Source organism: Neovison vison, chromosome 4, assembly GCF_020171115.1.
Source record: "Neovison vison isolate M4711 chromosome 4, ASM_NN_V1, whole genome shotgun sequence".
Classification (NCBI taxonomy): Eukaryota; Metazoa; Chordata; class Mammalia; order Carnivora; family Mustelidae; genus Neogale; species Neogale vison.
The window spans coordinates 189916860-189932657 of record NC_058094.1 but is presented as its reverse complement, the minus strand read 5'-3'; the positions used below and the strand labels follow the sequence as shown (position 1 = coordinate 189932657).

At 47.8% G+C, this 15798-nt stretch overlaps 1 protein-coding gene across 1 annotated transcript in view; it reads right to left on the bottom strand.

The window, feature by feature from the left end:
- Window positions 1-15594, bottom strand: part of EEPD1 (endonuclease/exonuclease/phosphatase family domain containing 1) — a 109730-nt gene extending 94136 nt beyond the window's left edge. Inside the window, exons 1-2 of the mRNA XM_044246363.1 lie at window positions 15204-15594; window positions 13662-14729 (exon numbers count right to left, since the gene is read on the bottom strand). Coding sequence (XP_044102298.1) covers window positions 13662-14539 — 878 coding nt within the window. The 5' untranslated portion in view covers window positions 14540-14729; window positions 15204-15594. The remainder of the gene's footprint in view (window positions 1-13661; window positions 14730-15203) is intronic.
- Window positions 15595-15798: the final 204 nt, after the last annotated feature.

The window sequence follows — 15798 nt, the reverse complement described above, 5'->3', positions numbered from 1 at the left end:
GTAGGGTTGGTATTAGGAAAGTCAGAAAGAACCAAAGTGGGTCCCTTCCTCATCCCTACACAAAGGTTTTCTCCAGTTAGGTCAAACACTTGGATGCAAAAGCAAACTATAAAATGTAGAAGAGAAGAGGAAAATGTAGGTGCGAACTGGGGGTGAAACGGATTTGGCAGACTCGGTCACATCAAGATGAACAATTTCTGTTGCATGACGAGCACCCAAGACAAAGTGAGCAGAGGGTGATGGGCTGGGAGAAGAGCTTTTTGCAGTCTCTGGGGATTGGCATCTAGAATGTGCATAAATAGTTCTGAACGACTAAAATAATAATAAAAAAATTTTAAGGTGATATTAAAGTTTATAAAAGGAGCAAAAGTTGAAAAAAGTTGTTCCTCAGAGAGGAAATCCAAATGGCTGAAAAGGACATGAAGGAGACGCTGGCCTCACTGGTAGCAGGGAGCCCCAGGCCGTCTGGTGTGTCACCACCGGGGGATGGGTAAGCATACGAGGCACCTGTCCTTGCACATGGCCAGGGACAAAGCAACCGTCTCGTCCAGTCAGCAACGATAAAAACACGAGGTGTTTGCAGATTAAAGGCACTGCATTTCTCCAAGATATGTCTAAGGACATTTATTTAACACTTTGCAATGGGGATCTATGGAAGGGGGTAAAGGGGGATGTGGAGGAAGAAGAAAAGACATTTTTAAAATAAAACCAAACAGAAGTGGGGCCTAGCATCGATGGGTGACACATGGTGCTGTACCTTGCAGAGTGTAAGGAAGGACTCAAATCTCCACCTTTGGGCTCAAAAGAATACACATAAGTTTCCATTTGGCCATGATGACTTGGGCAGGGTCTTTTTTTTTTTATGATTTTATTTATTTATTTGACAGAGAGAGATCACAAGTAGGCAGAGAGGCAGGCAGAGAGAGAGAGGAGGAAGCAGGCTCCCCGCTGAGCAGAGAGTCCGACACGGGACTCGATCCCAGGACCCCGAGATCATGACCTGAGCCGAAGGCAGCAGCTTAACCCACTGAGCCACTCAGGCGCCCTGGGCAGGGTCTTATGGAAAGGGTTCCTTCAAGGTTCTTTTCCTGGCTTGGGGTCCTGTGATTTGCAGATATTGTCAGGAACGATCCAAATCTCCCCTCTCTTTGCAAACCCTGCCATAGCGTATGTTACATTTGGCTTTAGATAAAAAGTGCTAAAGTTCCACCCAAAACACATAGTTTAAATATAAAACTCAGAAGACACCAAGCACTTCTCAAAGACAGTATCGAAAGTGCAGTGTTGACAGACCACTCCAGCCAGAGTACTGAAGCACAACATGGTGTTCTCAAAATTCCTCCCCAGACAGGGTTGGGGGAGGGGAGGTATTCCTGTAGGATGGTGGGCCCTTTTTCCTAGTACAAAGTGATTATTCTAGTTTAGGCTCCAGTATAATGACCCCATGATTAAGGGGCAAGGAAGAGGGGGAATGTGGAGTAAAAAGGGAATCCACATAAAAATATCCCGTATTTTATCCGCTTGGAAACAGTTGTGAAAACAGCCCACCCAGATCTGCACAGACATTTCTCCAAAGATCTACAAAAGGCAGGAAACACATGAGAAGATGCTCAACATCAACATTAGTCACTAGGGAAATGTAACTCAAACTCCTAATGAGACACCATTTCACGCCCACCAGTATGGCTATAATCAAAAAAAGAAAAAGGAAAAAAAAGAAGAGAAAAGGAGAAAGAAAAAAAGGGAATAACAAGTGTTAGAGAAAAGTGGAGAAATAGGAGACCCAGTATATCACTGAGGGGAATATAAAATGGCGCAGCCATTCTGGAAAACAGTCTACAGTTCCTTAAAATGTTAAAACATAGAATCGCCATGTGACTCAGCAACTCTACTCCTCCATATATATCCAAGGGAAATGAACACATATGTCCTCACAAAAACTTGCACACGAATGTTCACAGCAGCATTATTCATAATGGCCGCAAAGGAGAAGCCACACAGCTGTCCATCAACTGACAACTGAATAAAGAAAATGTAGTATATCCACATCATGGAATAGTATTCAGCCATTAAAAAAAAAGAAATATACACATCCAATACAGCTTAACCTTGAAACATGCTACATAAAAGAAGTCAGACATAAAAGGCCACATATTATGCAATACTGTTTATACGGAGTTTCCAGAATATGCAAATCCAGAGAGAAAGAAAGTAGCTTGGTGGTTGCCCCGTGCAGTGGGGTAGGGAGTGATTGCTAATGTGTACAGTTTCCTTTTTGGGGATGAAAATGTTCTAGTACAGGGGTGAGGGTTGCGCAACTTTGTGAATCTACCAAAACCCACTGGGTTGTACACTTTAGAAGGGTGAATTGTCTGCTATGTAAATTATATCATGATTTTTACAAAATCCAGCACCCCGAAGGCCCCACGTTCCTGACTTCACCAAATGATAAAATGGGATGATTTCCTCAGTATCAGCTGAGACCCACTCCAGGGAGTACCCCCCAATTAAATGTGTCTCTTCATACTTTCCAAATACAAAAAGGCTAGGATATTTCCAAGTTTATGGATTCTGTGCCTTTGAGTATAAAAGGCTTTGGTCTCTGAGTAATTCTTCCTGGCTTTGAAGTTTTGCTCCACATGTACCAACCATGTGACCTTGAGCACATTTCCTCAAATTCTGTAAGATAAGTTTCCTTATGTGCAAGGTGGGATACTTTAGCTGCCTCACTGGGATGGTGTGAAGATAAAAGGCTTAGCTGAAGTGCTTGGGGTAAAGTAAATAGTCAATAAATGTCAGTGGTGGTTTCTTCTTTCCACAAATCCCTGAGTATTATGGCGCTGAAAGTAGGCTGTGCTATGGTCTAGGAGCGCAGACGGCAACACACAGGCAATTACAACACAATGACTATTTGGGAGGGGAACATAAGCCATCCGGGGAGCCCACAGCTGCAGTGCTTAACCATACAAGCCAAGGACAGCTGAACTTGAGTGGACTTCATGGTGGTCCCTCTGAATCTCTCCTTTGCCAACACTTCCAAAGGGCACTAAATTCAAAAAAGCAGACACACTCAAGTATCACCATTCCTTGCAGCCAAGGGCAAGCAATGAACTCAGCAAAGTGGAATACTGTTAACAGGGTGGGTAAAAGGTTTCAGGTCACTGCTGAATTTCAGGAGAAAACCAAGGATTAGCAAGCTGCAAAGAGAAATGATTGAGGATCCCAGCCCCTAAGAGCTGGTCCATGCTGACTGTGGCTGGCAAGAAAGCCATCCCTCTTGTCCAACAGACTGTCACTCCAAGTCTCTCATATAAGGTTCTCTAGTGTTTAAACTGTTAAACAAGTATCCTGAATCATCATCTCTCCAGGAAAAACCCAAAGATGCAGAGTCCTCACAAGGAGCCAAGAAGGAATCCCTGGGCAATTTTTATTGTGTCATTTGGTTATGGGATGAATGGTGTCCCCCAAAGCCATATGCTAAAGTCTAACCCCCAAATATGTGACTGCATTTGGAGACAGGGTCTCCAAAGAAGTAATGAAGGTTAAAGAAGCCCATTAGAGTGGCCACAATCCAAAATGACTTGTGTCCTTATAAGAAGAGGAAATTTGGTTGGGGTGCCTACGTGGTTTAGTCGGTTAAGCGTCCGACTCTTGATCTCGGCTCAGGTCTTGATCTCATGGTCATGAGTTTGAACCTCATGTTAGGCTCCTAGGTATGGAGCCCACTTAAAAAAAGAAGACGAAGGAAAAGAGGAGAAGGAGAAGAAGAGGAGGAGGAAGAGGAGGAGGAGGTGGAGGAGGAGGAGGAGGAGGTGGAAGAAGAAGAAAAAGAAGTAGTAGTAGTAATAGTGGCAGCAGTGGAAGTGGAGGGGGAAATTTGGACACACACAGGTAGAGAGGGATGACAGTTTGAGACACAGTGAGAAGATGGTCATCTACAAGCCAAGGAGGAAGGTCTCAGAAAAACAAATAAAACTAAAAAACAAAAACCCTGTCAACACCTTGATTTTGGACCTACAGCCTCCAGAAGTGTGAGAAAATAAATTTTTGATGTTTTGGCCGCTCAGTCTGTGGTACCTTTTTAGGACAGCCATAGCAAACAAATACACATCTTACCCATAGGAACAATTGCTTTTCCTTCTCAGATTTGAAGGGCATTTGGCAGAAATAGTGATCACTTACCCTCTCTTGAAAAAGCCTCAGGATTAGAAGAGACTTTTGTGATTTAGAAGAAACGTATACTTCTAAAATATAACCTTTACCCATACAATCCACCAATAAAAATAGCACAGCTATTTGATGAATGTAAACATTGCATTTGAAATCAGAGTTTATGGGTGATCCTGCAATCATCTCTCACTCTCCATCCCATTTATTTCTTTTTTTCCCCCCAAGATGTTTTGGTTTTATTAATCAGCCTGTTGTTTCCTATCTAGCAAGAGGAGGGGAGTTCCCATCATCTAGCTTATTTCTATACCTTGCTTTGGAAGATGAGTAATAAGGAATGCCTGATATTCTTTTGATAAATGGCTGCAAATGGTAACATTTTATACAACCATCTTATAATCTCAGAAGCTCTTCAATTAAATTTATCTCAAAGTTTAAAAGACAGAAGCAAATTCTAAGTTGAAACTGTAGTGATATTTTACAACTCCTTGCATTTTTATTAGAAATGTTGGAAGTACTAACAATCACTACAGTGACTACAAATCAACCCCAGACAGTCTTGCCTGGCCTTTCACCGAGTTCAGCACGTGTGCAGAGCAACACAACAGTGTCTTGCTCAGTTCCGCATGTCTGCGCGTGTGTTTAACATTAACAAAAATCAAACCTGAAAATTAAATTAAGTTCAGACCGGTGAAAAGAGAAAGCACAGAGGTACACATTTGGGGAGGTACTTTACAAGATACTGTATCTAGTCCAGGGCGCTTGCTTAAATCCCTCCCAGCTTACTGTTATTCACGAATGTCATAAGCAGTGCATCCATGTTACCGAGAAGATGCTTGGCTAGTATAGGTCTTCAGTCAAAAAAACAAAACAAAACAAAACAAAAAAAACCCTCATTACTTCCTCACCTCTTTTATTTCTAAAAGTTGCAAGAGATTTTTTTTGAGGGGGTGAGGGTTTTGGGACAATGAGTCCCCGACCTTATAACTAGCTACAACGTTTGAGTCAGTCTTCTAAGAAAATAATAGTGGGTCCGTACCAACCTGCAGTTACTGCAGGAGGTCTGCAATATACATATACGGCAAATTTTGTCTTTAGACTACAGAAATAGTATCATGTAGGCTCAGGGGCCCAGATACCAGCATTTTTCAAAATACCCCATAGATGCTCTCCTAACTGACCTCTACTTGGGGGACCCAGGCTATCCTCAGTCCCTTCCAAAAACCCACTGAGGGATGGCCACGGCATGTTCAGTACTCCTGGCTAGATTAACTGTGTGTCACGCGCTCACCGGACTCAAGTGTATCTGTCCCCAGGTTTATGTCAGTTGGACATGTGACTGTGGTCTCCTAAAATGTGATATCAAGAGATGAAATAGTGAGCAGAAAAAGAAGTGGTTTCCAAGAAAACTAAGACAAATGCTGGCAAAGCTTCTTTAAAAGCAACTTGTTTAAAGAAACCTTTGTCATAATAGGTGTGGGCAAGACCACTGTAAAAGACTGAAAAGCCATAAAAATACAGTATCCTGCACTCAGATTTCTTTGCAAATATCCTTGCTCCACTCTGAAGAAACAAGGACAAACTACACACACACAGATAACATCTCAGATCAACACACTTAGGAAAGGTCATGGCCTAGGGAACTCAAAGCAGGTTGGTTAGAGGAACATGTATTCTCATATGCAGGTGTGCAGACGAGGGCGATACATAAATACAAGTACATACGAAAGCATTAGTGAGCTCAGAGTGGTTTTTATCATCCAAAATTGGGGTCTGATTGCTTGGGTTATTGTCCAAGCTCCACCACTTAAAAGCTGTGTGACCTTGGGGGAAATTATGCAACTTCTCTGAGCCATCTCTCTGCATCTATACAAGAGGGCCACTGGCAATACCCACTTGTGAAGTTGCTGGGCTCTGGACCTCAGCCACAGGAATGATCCATGTTAATTACCACTGTTTCTGTTCTTAGTACAACTACTACGTCCACGAAGCCACTGAAAGTACAACCACCACTACTGGGTGGTGGGAGGGACATGCAGTGTTTTGCTGGTTTTTTTTTTTGGTTTTTGGTTTTTTTTTTTTTTAAATGAGTCCTCAACTTAAAAGCAACTGAGAACCACTCTTTAAAGACCTGACCGGTAGAGGAACACAGCGGCCTGAGCAGCAGAGGCTGCCCACCAAGCCAGGAAGGCCAGAGGAGTCCACGACCTAAAGCCGATCATCGGTACTTCGAGGCCACCAAAAAGTATTCTTTTTTTGCCATTTATGAAAACAAAGGCAGTAAAAAATTTTAAGTCAGACTGAATATGCTTATTGAAAATACATTCTGAAGAAGTTTTTTGTTTTTTTTGTTTTTTTGTTTTTTCCAACAGGATATTGGAGCAGTAGTTTAAAAAACAACAATCCCTCCGAGACCTCCTGCTTGGAAAGACACAGTGCTTTTAGCACAAGCTGAGAAAGACAAAAGTACAGACGTCACCTATCAACATCTGGGTGAGCAAACGGGATTGGGATCCTTGGAACACGGTAAAACCCGCACTCCAAATACACGCGGCCTTAAATGAGGCAACATGAACAACATTGTCTTGGCCGCGGTAAAGCGCTCCGGGAGTTTACCGTGGTCTCTGGATAAAACAATTGAAGGCCCAGCTTAACAGCTTAATCAGGTAATGACGGAACCAAAATAGAATTCTCAGGAAACAGGGCCATTGGAAACAAATGCCAAAGCAACAGAGGTGGGGAGCTGTGCTCAGGAAAGAAAACCCAAGGTCTCTCTATCCAGCAGTTTGGTAGAAGAACTCAAGATTTTCCGTTACAATGAAACCTCTACTCTGAGCACACACCCCCAGGGTTCCTCTCCAGCTACTGGGCAGCTGTCAATCAAAATACTGCGGTAAAAGCTGCTATACCTACCGCGCCTACAGACAGTCACAAGCAGCTGGGTCAGGAAGCTTCTGGGGTTCCTAAATATTTGAGGAGGACCACACACCTGGAGGGGCAGCGGGACATATCTGTGTGGCATCTGCTGGCTGCTTTGATGCCAGCAGTCACTGGTGTGAAATTTCCACTCAACTGTGCATCACTACACTCAGACCAGGGTGTCTGTGACAAGCACATCAAATATTGGTGAAATGCATCCTTTTCTTATCCACAGAGACTGTTATTAAGGAATTCTGAGATAAAAATTGTGTAAAGTAGGGTAATTTTGAGATAAAAATAACACACCACAAGCAACACCTACCTCGATACTATTCCCTACTTTGAGGCACGGTTCTCGGGAACCTACTGTGCTCCCTGAGTATTTCGGATTATAAGCCCGGCCAGCGAGCCAGCCTGGACCCCCAAAGTGTCGGGAACTGCTGGGGGGCTGCAGGCTTTCGCTGTGAGGACCACCACACGCTTATGCCCAGACCCCACCCTCCTCTCCACATTAGCTCCCTCCAAGCCACCTGACTTGGTCCTAGCACCACATCTTCCCCCTGTATGAGGACTTGATCTATCTCCAGAGCCCAGCAGACAGGTACCAGATCCCTGTGCTTAAACGTCACCTCCTCCCTCACAGCCCAGCCCATGGCATGCTGTAAGTACCAATGGATGTGTCCCCTAGCCGGACTGTGAACTCCTTAACCACAGGGTGGTCTCTCCCTGTGTCCCCAAGCCACTGGGGGGAGGGGATAAAGAGGGGGTTCTTAATTGATGTTGAATTAAATTCATTTAAATGTCTTTTAATAGAAATAGTTACCCCCAATCCCCCAAATATGCCCTTGTTATATATGTAACTGATACTGTAAAGAAAGCGGCCCCATCAGATACATGATTTGCACAGAAGACAGACCACAAGGCCTTTTCCTCCATCTACTATGGACCGAGACCCTCCCTGTCCAGAAGAAGCACCATGCACCCATCCAGTGTGAGGCAAGAAGAGAGGGGAGGGGTGAGGCTGGCAAGCTGCATCACGTCAATGCAATGCATAGTCACGTGGGCTAGCCTGGGGTTCCTTAACCCCCTCTGAGCCTGCCTTCTAGGAATCCACATGGTTAATCCCCCCAACATCTGGAACACAAGCATGGCCTTCCAGTCCTTGCTGCTAAAGGATGTTCTCATCACCACCCACTCCCCCTTCACCCCATCACTATCCTCTGTAACCTTGACTCTGCAACTCAACCTTCTCAAACTGTACCCTCTACCCAACTCCAGGACCTGCTCCAAGTGCCTCCCCCTACTCTGGCAGTTAGAAGAGCCTGGTAACAGGTAAGTCACCAACCTTTGCTTCTAATCCTCTATGGCCTCCTCCTGCTAAAATAAGAGCCCTATCCATCTGGCCCTGCCTCCCCTCCTTCTGTCGCCCCCCTCAACTCCCTGCCACCCACCACGTCCAGAACTCTGGCTTTCTGTCTAGAACAAGCACTCTCAGGGCCTTTGCACTTGCTGGGTCCTCTAGTGAGTACTCTTCCCCCGAGCTTTTTCTATGCCTGGGTCCTTCTCATCCATCAGCTTTAGCTGAGGCCTTCCTTTACCCCCATCCACCTCAGCAGGCTTCTCTTCAGCTCGCCTCCATCCTCTTCAGCATTCGCCATTATCTGTCTTTATCCATCATCTATTGACTTGTCTAGCTCCTCACATGAGAGCAGGGACAGTATCTTGTTATGGGGGGCCTGACACAGAACCTCGTACCTAATGAGAGCTCCAAAAGTTTCTGTGGAAGAAATAATTAATAGAGGACTGAACATCCCCTGGGAGAAGCAGTACTATCAAACCTCCAAAATCAGATCCTAAATGGGCCCATCTTATAAGACAAACTAACATCTCTCCGTTTGGTGAAATAAAGCCTGCCCTGGGCCCACCCCAGGACTTCCCTTCAGCCACACCATCTCCTCTTATTAATCCACAGCAGTCTTATTAAAGACCACCTCTCCCTCTGGAAACCACCCAGAACTCCTTGGCTCACAAAACCGGAACACTGCTGTGGAGCTGAGCCAAGGTCACAGACTCACATTTGAGGGGCCGGGTGGAGAGGCCCTGACGCCCTCTGGATGGCTCTACCTCTGGCCATAAGCCCTGTCCTTCAGAGGAACAAAAACAGGAAGGGAGCAGAAGCCTCCTGGGGCCTGACTGAGCCCTAGAAGTCTAGGTGAAGCTCCGAGGCCTGGCCACCGGAGGCCCAAGACAGGGAGGAAACAGCAGGTGGGCCAAGGGTCAGTCAAAGGACACGGTGTTTGGGAAAAGACACTTCCACTCCCCGCCCTAAAATCACACAGAGCCTGGCTTCAAATCCTGACCGCAATCCACATTTCTGAAGGCCACACAGAGGCTATCTCATCACTCTGTGCCTCAGTTTCCACAGTCAAAGCAGTTTTCATTATTTCTGCTTTAAGAGGACTGCTGGCCATTTTGCCTCAGATGTTATATCTGGCTGCATCTACTCACCGTTCAGTCTCCCAGGATAAGCTCATTATTGGGATGAGAAAGATGCAACCTGAAATCAATCACACTCCATGACCCCCCTCCCCCACCTCAAATCTGGGTTTCTCAGACTCTTTGGAGGCCAAGTCGCACAAGCTGATTCCCATTTACTTTACTCAAGTTAAATAACAGGCCAACCTGATTCCCGCGTTTAGCATCTGCATGTACACAGCCGCTACTCCACATAGTTTTCAATGAATGAATCAAATGACGACACGGCTTGTGTCTACATGGATCCTACTAATCAAGTCTGATCAACTAAAATCCCATCTTGCACAACATACTAATTCACCTTGTGCTTGGATACTGCAGACAGACATGTAGCAAGAAAACAGATTTAGAGCATTATAAACCTGAAAACTTCGACAGGTTCCCTTCTGACAGAGGCCGTGGGGAAATGCACAAGTAGGATAGTAAACCTATTATTTATTTATTTATTTATTTATTTTTGGAGATTGTCAACATCTGCTCCTCCAGGGCTTACGCTTCCAAAAACCAAAGGGACTTTTCAGAATAGAAGAGCTACTCAGCAAAAAAGAGAAAATTAAAAATTAATCTTCATTCCATATGTGGGCTGTCCCCAAATTTTGCCAGGATGTTTAGCAGAAGCATTCCTCTTTCTGTCTTGCCTCATAAACACCGGACGAGGACAAACATTGCCTGAGACTGAGATTTGGCAAAGGAATGTGATGAAACCCGTCAGCTCTGTGCCACAGGGCGATGTCCTTGAAGGCTCTTGGTGACTGCATGATTAGCTAGTTTTCTGCTGTCCTACCTCGGTCTTCATGTAAGACTCGGTTTTTTGTAGCTCACACATGCTCGTCCAGGAGCAGCCTTTCAGGGCAAGAAAGGACTCTAACCTTGAAGTCCTACCCTGGCACCCTTTAGTGGAAGAAAGCAAACCCACAGAAAGGAAAATGAAGACCCAGCTAGCGATTCCCTTTACAAAAGAAGTTTTTTTTTTTTCTTTTTTTCCATTTTTTTCAAGGTTGTTTTTTTTTTTCTTTTCTTTCATTAGTTACATTTAACAGATAGGAAAACTGAGACCTGGAAAGGTTAAGAAATTTCACTTATTTTACACAGAAAGTGTGGAGCCAAGGTGGTTTTTTTCTTTTTTTATGAATTTATTTTCTTAAATGTGACTGCCACACAAACTGGCAAGTGGCCTTGATTAGGCAGAGGATGGGATGCCTGAACAAGAGGTAGGGTGAAGGCGGGGTGCTTTCAAAACACAGTGTGCCTGCAAAGAACATGGGACTACAGTGAGAAGGTCTGGGTCTTAGTCCCAGCTGAGTCACTCATGAGCTATGGGATGGAGGCAAGTCGTTTAACTTCTTTGGTTTTAGTTTCCTCACCCAGAGATGGAGCATCATTACAAAAACAAGCATTACCCCCCTCCCAGGCTAATGGGGGAACCAAATGAATATGAAGTATCAGCAAATATGAACAAGACTTGTATTACACATACACATGTCCAAAAACAAGAACCACCTTGAAGATTGCCAGCACTCATTCTTGCTCACACTACATGGATGTCCTCTTACTAATAAAGGGATCAACTGGAATGCGAGAGATTTTTGTGAAATCAGGACGAACACACAGCTCTTGGGGAATGTGCACTCTGTTCTGAGGACATGGGACCCACTCTGGAACAGGCAGCCATCTTTGGGTGCCCTGGGACAGTCACAGACAAATGGAGCCACTCCAGCTCTATAGGGGACCAAGCCCTAAGCCCATTAATGTATGTTGACTGGACACTAATAAGATTCTAGGAGTGCCCAGAACACTCTGTACACATTGTGAACAGGCCAAAGAAACCACCAAGCCACAGGACAACCTAGCTGGCCAGGTGTGAGAAATGCGATGGGGATATAGGTCACCTTCCTGCTTACTTACGGGTGTTTCCTTCTCCATCCCTACCAGGTCTGGGTAAGTTCTTCCTCTCACCTGAGGACAGTATTTAAACGACTTCAACAAACCACCATCCCTCCAGGAAATCCAAAGAAGAAACACCAGGAGAAGTCCTAATTCCATGCAGGACAAGAGTTGCTAGTACTCTCCTCAGTGTGCCCTTGGCTGACCCAGGTCTACACTGCGGAGTAAAGACCACTCTGAGGCCAACCGGCCCCTGCTCTCTCTCCCATTCCCTACCCATTGCATTCATCTGTTTTGAGGCAGAATAAGTCCCTCAAACTCTGGCCAGAAAGAGCATCGTGAAGCTGAACAACTACAGGGATGATCAGAACAATCTAAGAAAACATAGTACCTGGAAAGTTCTGGAAGGTATGTGTGAGTTTACGGACCTTGACGAGGTGCTCTACAGAGAAAACCACAGGACAGCTGATCGCCCAATGAACAGCACAATGGGGCTCAAACTTCAGTGTGTATTGGAACCACCCGGAGGGTGTGTGAAAACACAGAAAACCAGGGTTTCTGAGTCAGTCATTGACGCTGATGCTGGTCCAGACACCACACTTGAAAAACTACTGTCACAATAAATGGGCAAGAGCTGCCTGGTCTATCATTCTCTCTGGGGCGACTTCAGATCCTGATTCAACCCCCTTCACCCCCCCCAAACAGAGCCTTAAGAAAACTCAAGATAGGAATTAAACAGCCAACCCTCCCTCTCCCTCTCCTCTCCTTCCCCCCCCACCCCCCCCCCCCCCCCCGCACGCACCTACGTTGCTAATGGATAAAGAGAACAATTATCGGGCCGTTCCTGATAAATATCACCCAGCGCTGAGTCTAGTTCTCACCTGTGTACAAGACGATTCTGCAAAAGGAGTGAGCTACAGCACAAGACAGGGGACACAGCTGTGCAGGAGGAGCGCCCAGGAGCTCTCCCGGTCCAGTTCTCTAACCTGCTGCACGATCCCTCAGTCCTGTGATGAGAGTGTGCCATGGGGACAGTGCCAGGGAAACGGTGTGACCTGGTTTTCTCCTCACTCATTTATCCTGACGCTCTGCCACAACGCACAGCGACTGCCCGCTGAGGACTCACTTCTTGTCACTAAACTGTTGCCCGTCAGGCTCACTGACAAGCCAGTGCAAAGGCAAGTAGCCAGTGGCCACAAACATGCCACCCTACATCTGGCCGGTAGCAGGGGTATGGTCCCTCAAGACCAGGCTCGGAGGATTTCTGACCCAGACGAGACCATTAAAAATATTTCTTTTCCTTCCCAAAGCTGATTACATGATATACTATACTATTTTACTAACAGCAGGAGTTAACTGCTACAATGATATTGTTTTGTTTCATGGGTTGGGGGGCAGTAACGGAAGTTCCTACAGAGAGCAGTGCTGTGAATGATGTAAACATGCTGCGGTAAGAGCCCTTCCTACAAGTCTCTTCCCCTGTGGTTCAAATGGGAAAATCTGGCCAATATGCACCACATGTCAGCCTGACCTTTCCTGGCTATGGGGACAAGAGAGGTTACATACATTTGGGGCAGCAATTGTGGGCCTGAACACCAACTTCAGGCTAAATAAGGAAAAAGAATGAGGAGTGATTCATTCACAGCATTTTGGTGAATATACACAGCCTATGTGTTTGCAAATACCTGCCTTTTCAGATGATTTTGTGCACACAAATAGGCATATTTGGTGAGACAAATGTGACTTTCCCTCTCATTTTAAAAAAAAAAAAAAATCCAACTAGCTCCCTTCTCATATGCAAAACTGTGCAATGGTTCCCAGGCCTCTGAGTGCCTGATTTGGTGTAAACCCCACAAAGTCTTCTGAGTCAAACAGCATTCTCCAAAGCAATAACATCAACCTAATCTCCACTTACCCCCCAAATTAGGAACTGCTCTCAGATATATCTCATTCAAGATATGGGCCACAAGCCCGAATGGCTGTATTCAAAAAATTCTAGAGCAGGAGAGCTCAGCCACAGTAACAGTACTTACTGGGGACTCAAGAACACTGATTAAATAGTCTTGCCCTCTCCCTGTCCACTCGTTTGCATGCCCAGGTGAGGCCATTCGAGAACTGCCTTCACACCCAACGCCCCTGGTGGTTCCCACCCTCACCTGTTTTCCAGGAGGGTCATGCACACCACTTCTCGCACTCCAGGGTTGTTGGCCTTCTCCACTGAGCAGCCCTGCAGGTTCCAAGTGGCCAGCCTCAGCACTGGCCGCCCATCCCTTGTGCCTCCAAAGGCCTCCACGGAAGGGCGCGTGGAGATGATCTGGGTGGGCCCCCCAGGTGGCAGGTCCAGGTCCTCACTCTGCAGGCTCAGCGAGGTAGGGCTGGGGTGAGGCTTGGCGGTGAAGGTCAGGCCTCCATTGGTGTGGGTGGACGGGGGCCGGGACCGCTCCGCAAACACCTGGTGTCGGATCCTGTCGAGGAAGGCAGCATTGATACCGCCCATCCTCACCAGGTCCTCAACGCTACGGAAAGGCCCATGCTCACGGCGATAGTCCACGATGCTGACTGCCATCTTCTCCGTGAGGCCCCGTATGCTCATGAGCTGAGCCGGGGTGGCCGTGTTGATGTTGACCCGTGGGGTGAGGGGCACGGCAGTGGCCAGGTGGTGAGGCTGCTGCTCTGCCAGCAGGTCCCGCCGCAGGGAGCTGGGAGAATGCTGTGCCGAGCTGCCCTTGCTGCTCACGCAGATCTCGAACTTGACCTGCTCCAGCTTGGTGGCACCCACGCCGCTGACCAGCGCCAGGTCCTCCACCTTTTTGAAGCCACCGATGTACTCGCGGTACTCCACAATGCTGCGGGCCACCGCACGGGTCACACCAGGCAGGGTCATCAGCTCCTCCTCTGTGGCCGTGTTGATGTTCAGTCGCTCCTGATTCACCAGAATGTTGCTGAAGTTGCAGGCTGCGCTGAACTTGCGGTTGTGGGACAGGTCTGAGGGGTCCCGCGGTATGGAGCGGTGGCAGCCCAGCGTGCTCCCCATGCCGGCCAGGGTCAGTGGCCCAGGAAGGCCTCACCACCGCAGAACTCCTCTCTGGCTAGGGAGAAAGCCCAACAGACCTTACTGGCACAGAAGGAGGGAAGGTTCAGGATGCAGGGAATGAAACAGTTACCAAAGACAAACACTAAATCTCCATGCTCAGGGTGTCCAAAAGTACCTTTCACTTGGCCACCTGGAAAACAAATTAATAAACACACAAATCGATTGAAGCAGTTAGTCAGTTTGCATTAGCACTCCCTATCTAGAGCAGGAGTTTTAACCAGGAGTCCCAGGCTGATGGCTGTCCGTGAACTCCTGAACACACACAATGAGGCTGGCCCATATGGATTTTCCTCTGGAGAGGTCCGATTTTTGTCATATCGAGGTCCAAACAGACTATGAGCTGCTTCTCTTGGAAAGAGACCTACCCTCATCAGCCCACATCTCTGGTCTCTGCCTTTCTCACCTCTGGCAGCGATGAGGCCGTCCCCCGCTTAGGTCGCCCCCACCTGGGCCCAGGAAGAACGGAGAGCGCATCTCCCACGCCCACCCCTCCTCCTGACGCTCAGCACCATCTGTAACTTGGGAATCCCGTCCTTACTAGTGCAGATACCGAGAAGAGACTTGTCGACCTCCCCCAGACCCGCCGCCGGTCCCCGCGCCCCACCTCTCCGCTGCTCCCCCGGGGCGTCCTTCCACCTGCGGCTCAGGAGCCTGAGCCTAGCCCAGGACCGCGCGGGCCCCCTGCCTCCAATCCGGGTGCCCGCGTATGTATGGTCAGTGGCTGGGCCGCTTCCAGCCGCGCGTCCCGGGTCTTTCTGCGGGAGAAACTCTCAGAGTCGCTCTCCCAGAGCCAGCAAGAGCTGCAGGGCTGCGCGGAGGCGGCAGCGGCGGCGAAATCCGGCCGCCGTGGCTGCACCAAGTCTCGAGGCTGCACCAGGACTTGCGGCGTTGCCGCAGTTGCGTTGATCTAGCCGAAAAGTCCTGCTCCCGACTCGGACGCGGGATCCGCCAGGACCGCGTCGGTGCCCAGCACCAGAGCCACAGCTCCAGCTCGCCGTCCGTGTCAAAGCCAAAGTCCTGGCCGCGCCGCCCGCGCCTCCGCCGGCACCACGGCCACGCCTCCCCCCGCGCGGCAACTCCTCCCGGGACTCCAGAGGGAACGTGGGGGCGGGGCACGAGCGCCAGACTCGAGCCCGGGAGAGCGGAACCCGAGCGCGCTGGGGCGGGGCCCTGGGGTCCGGAGGCGGGGCCACGGCTCC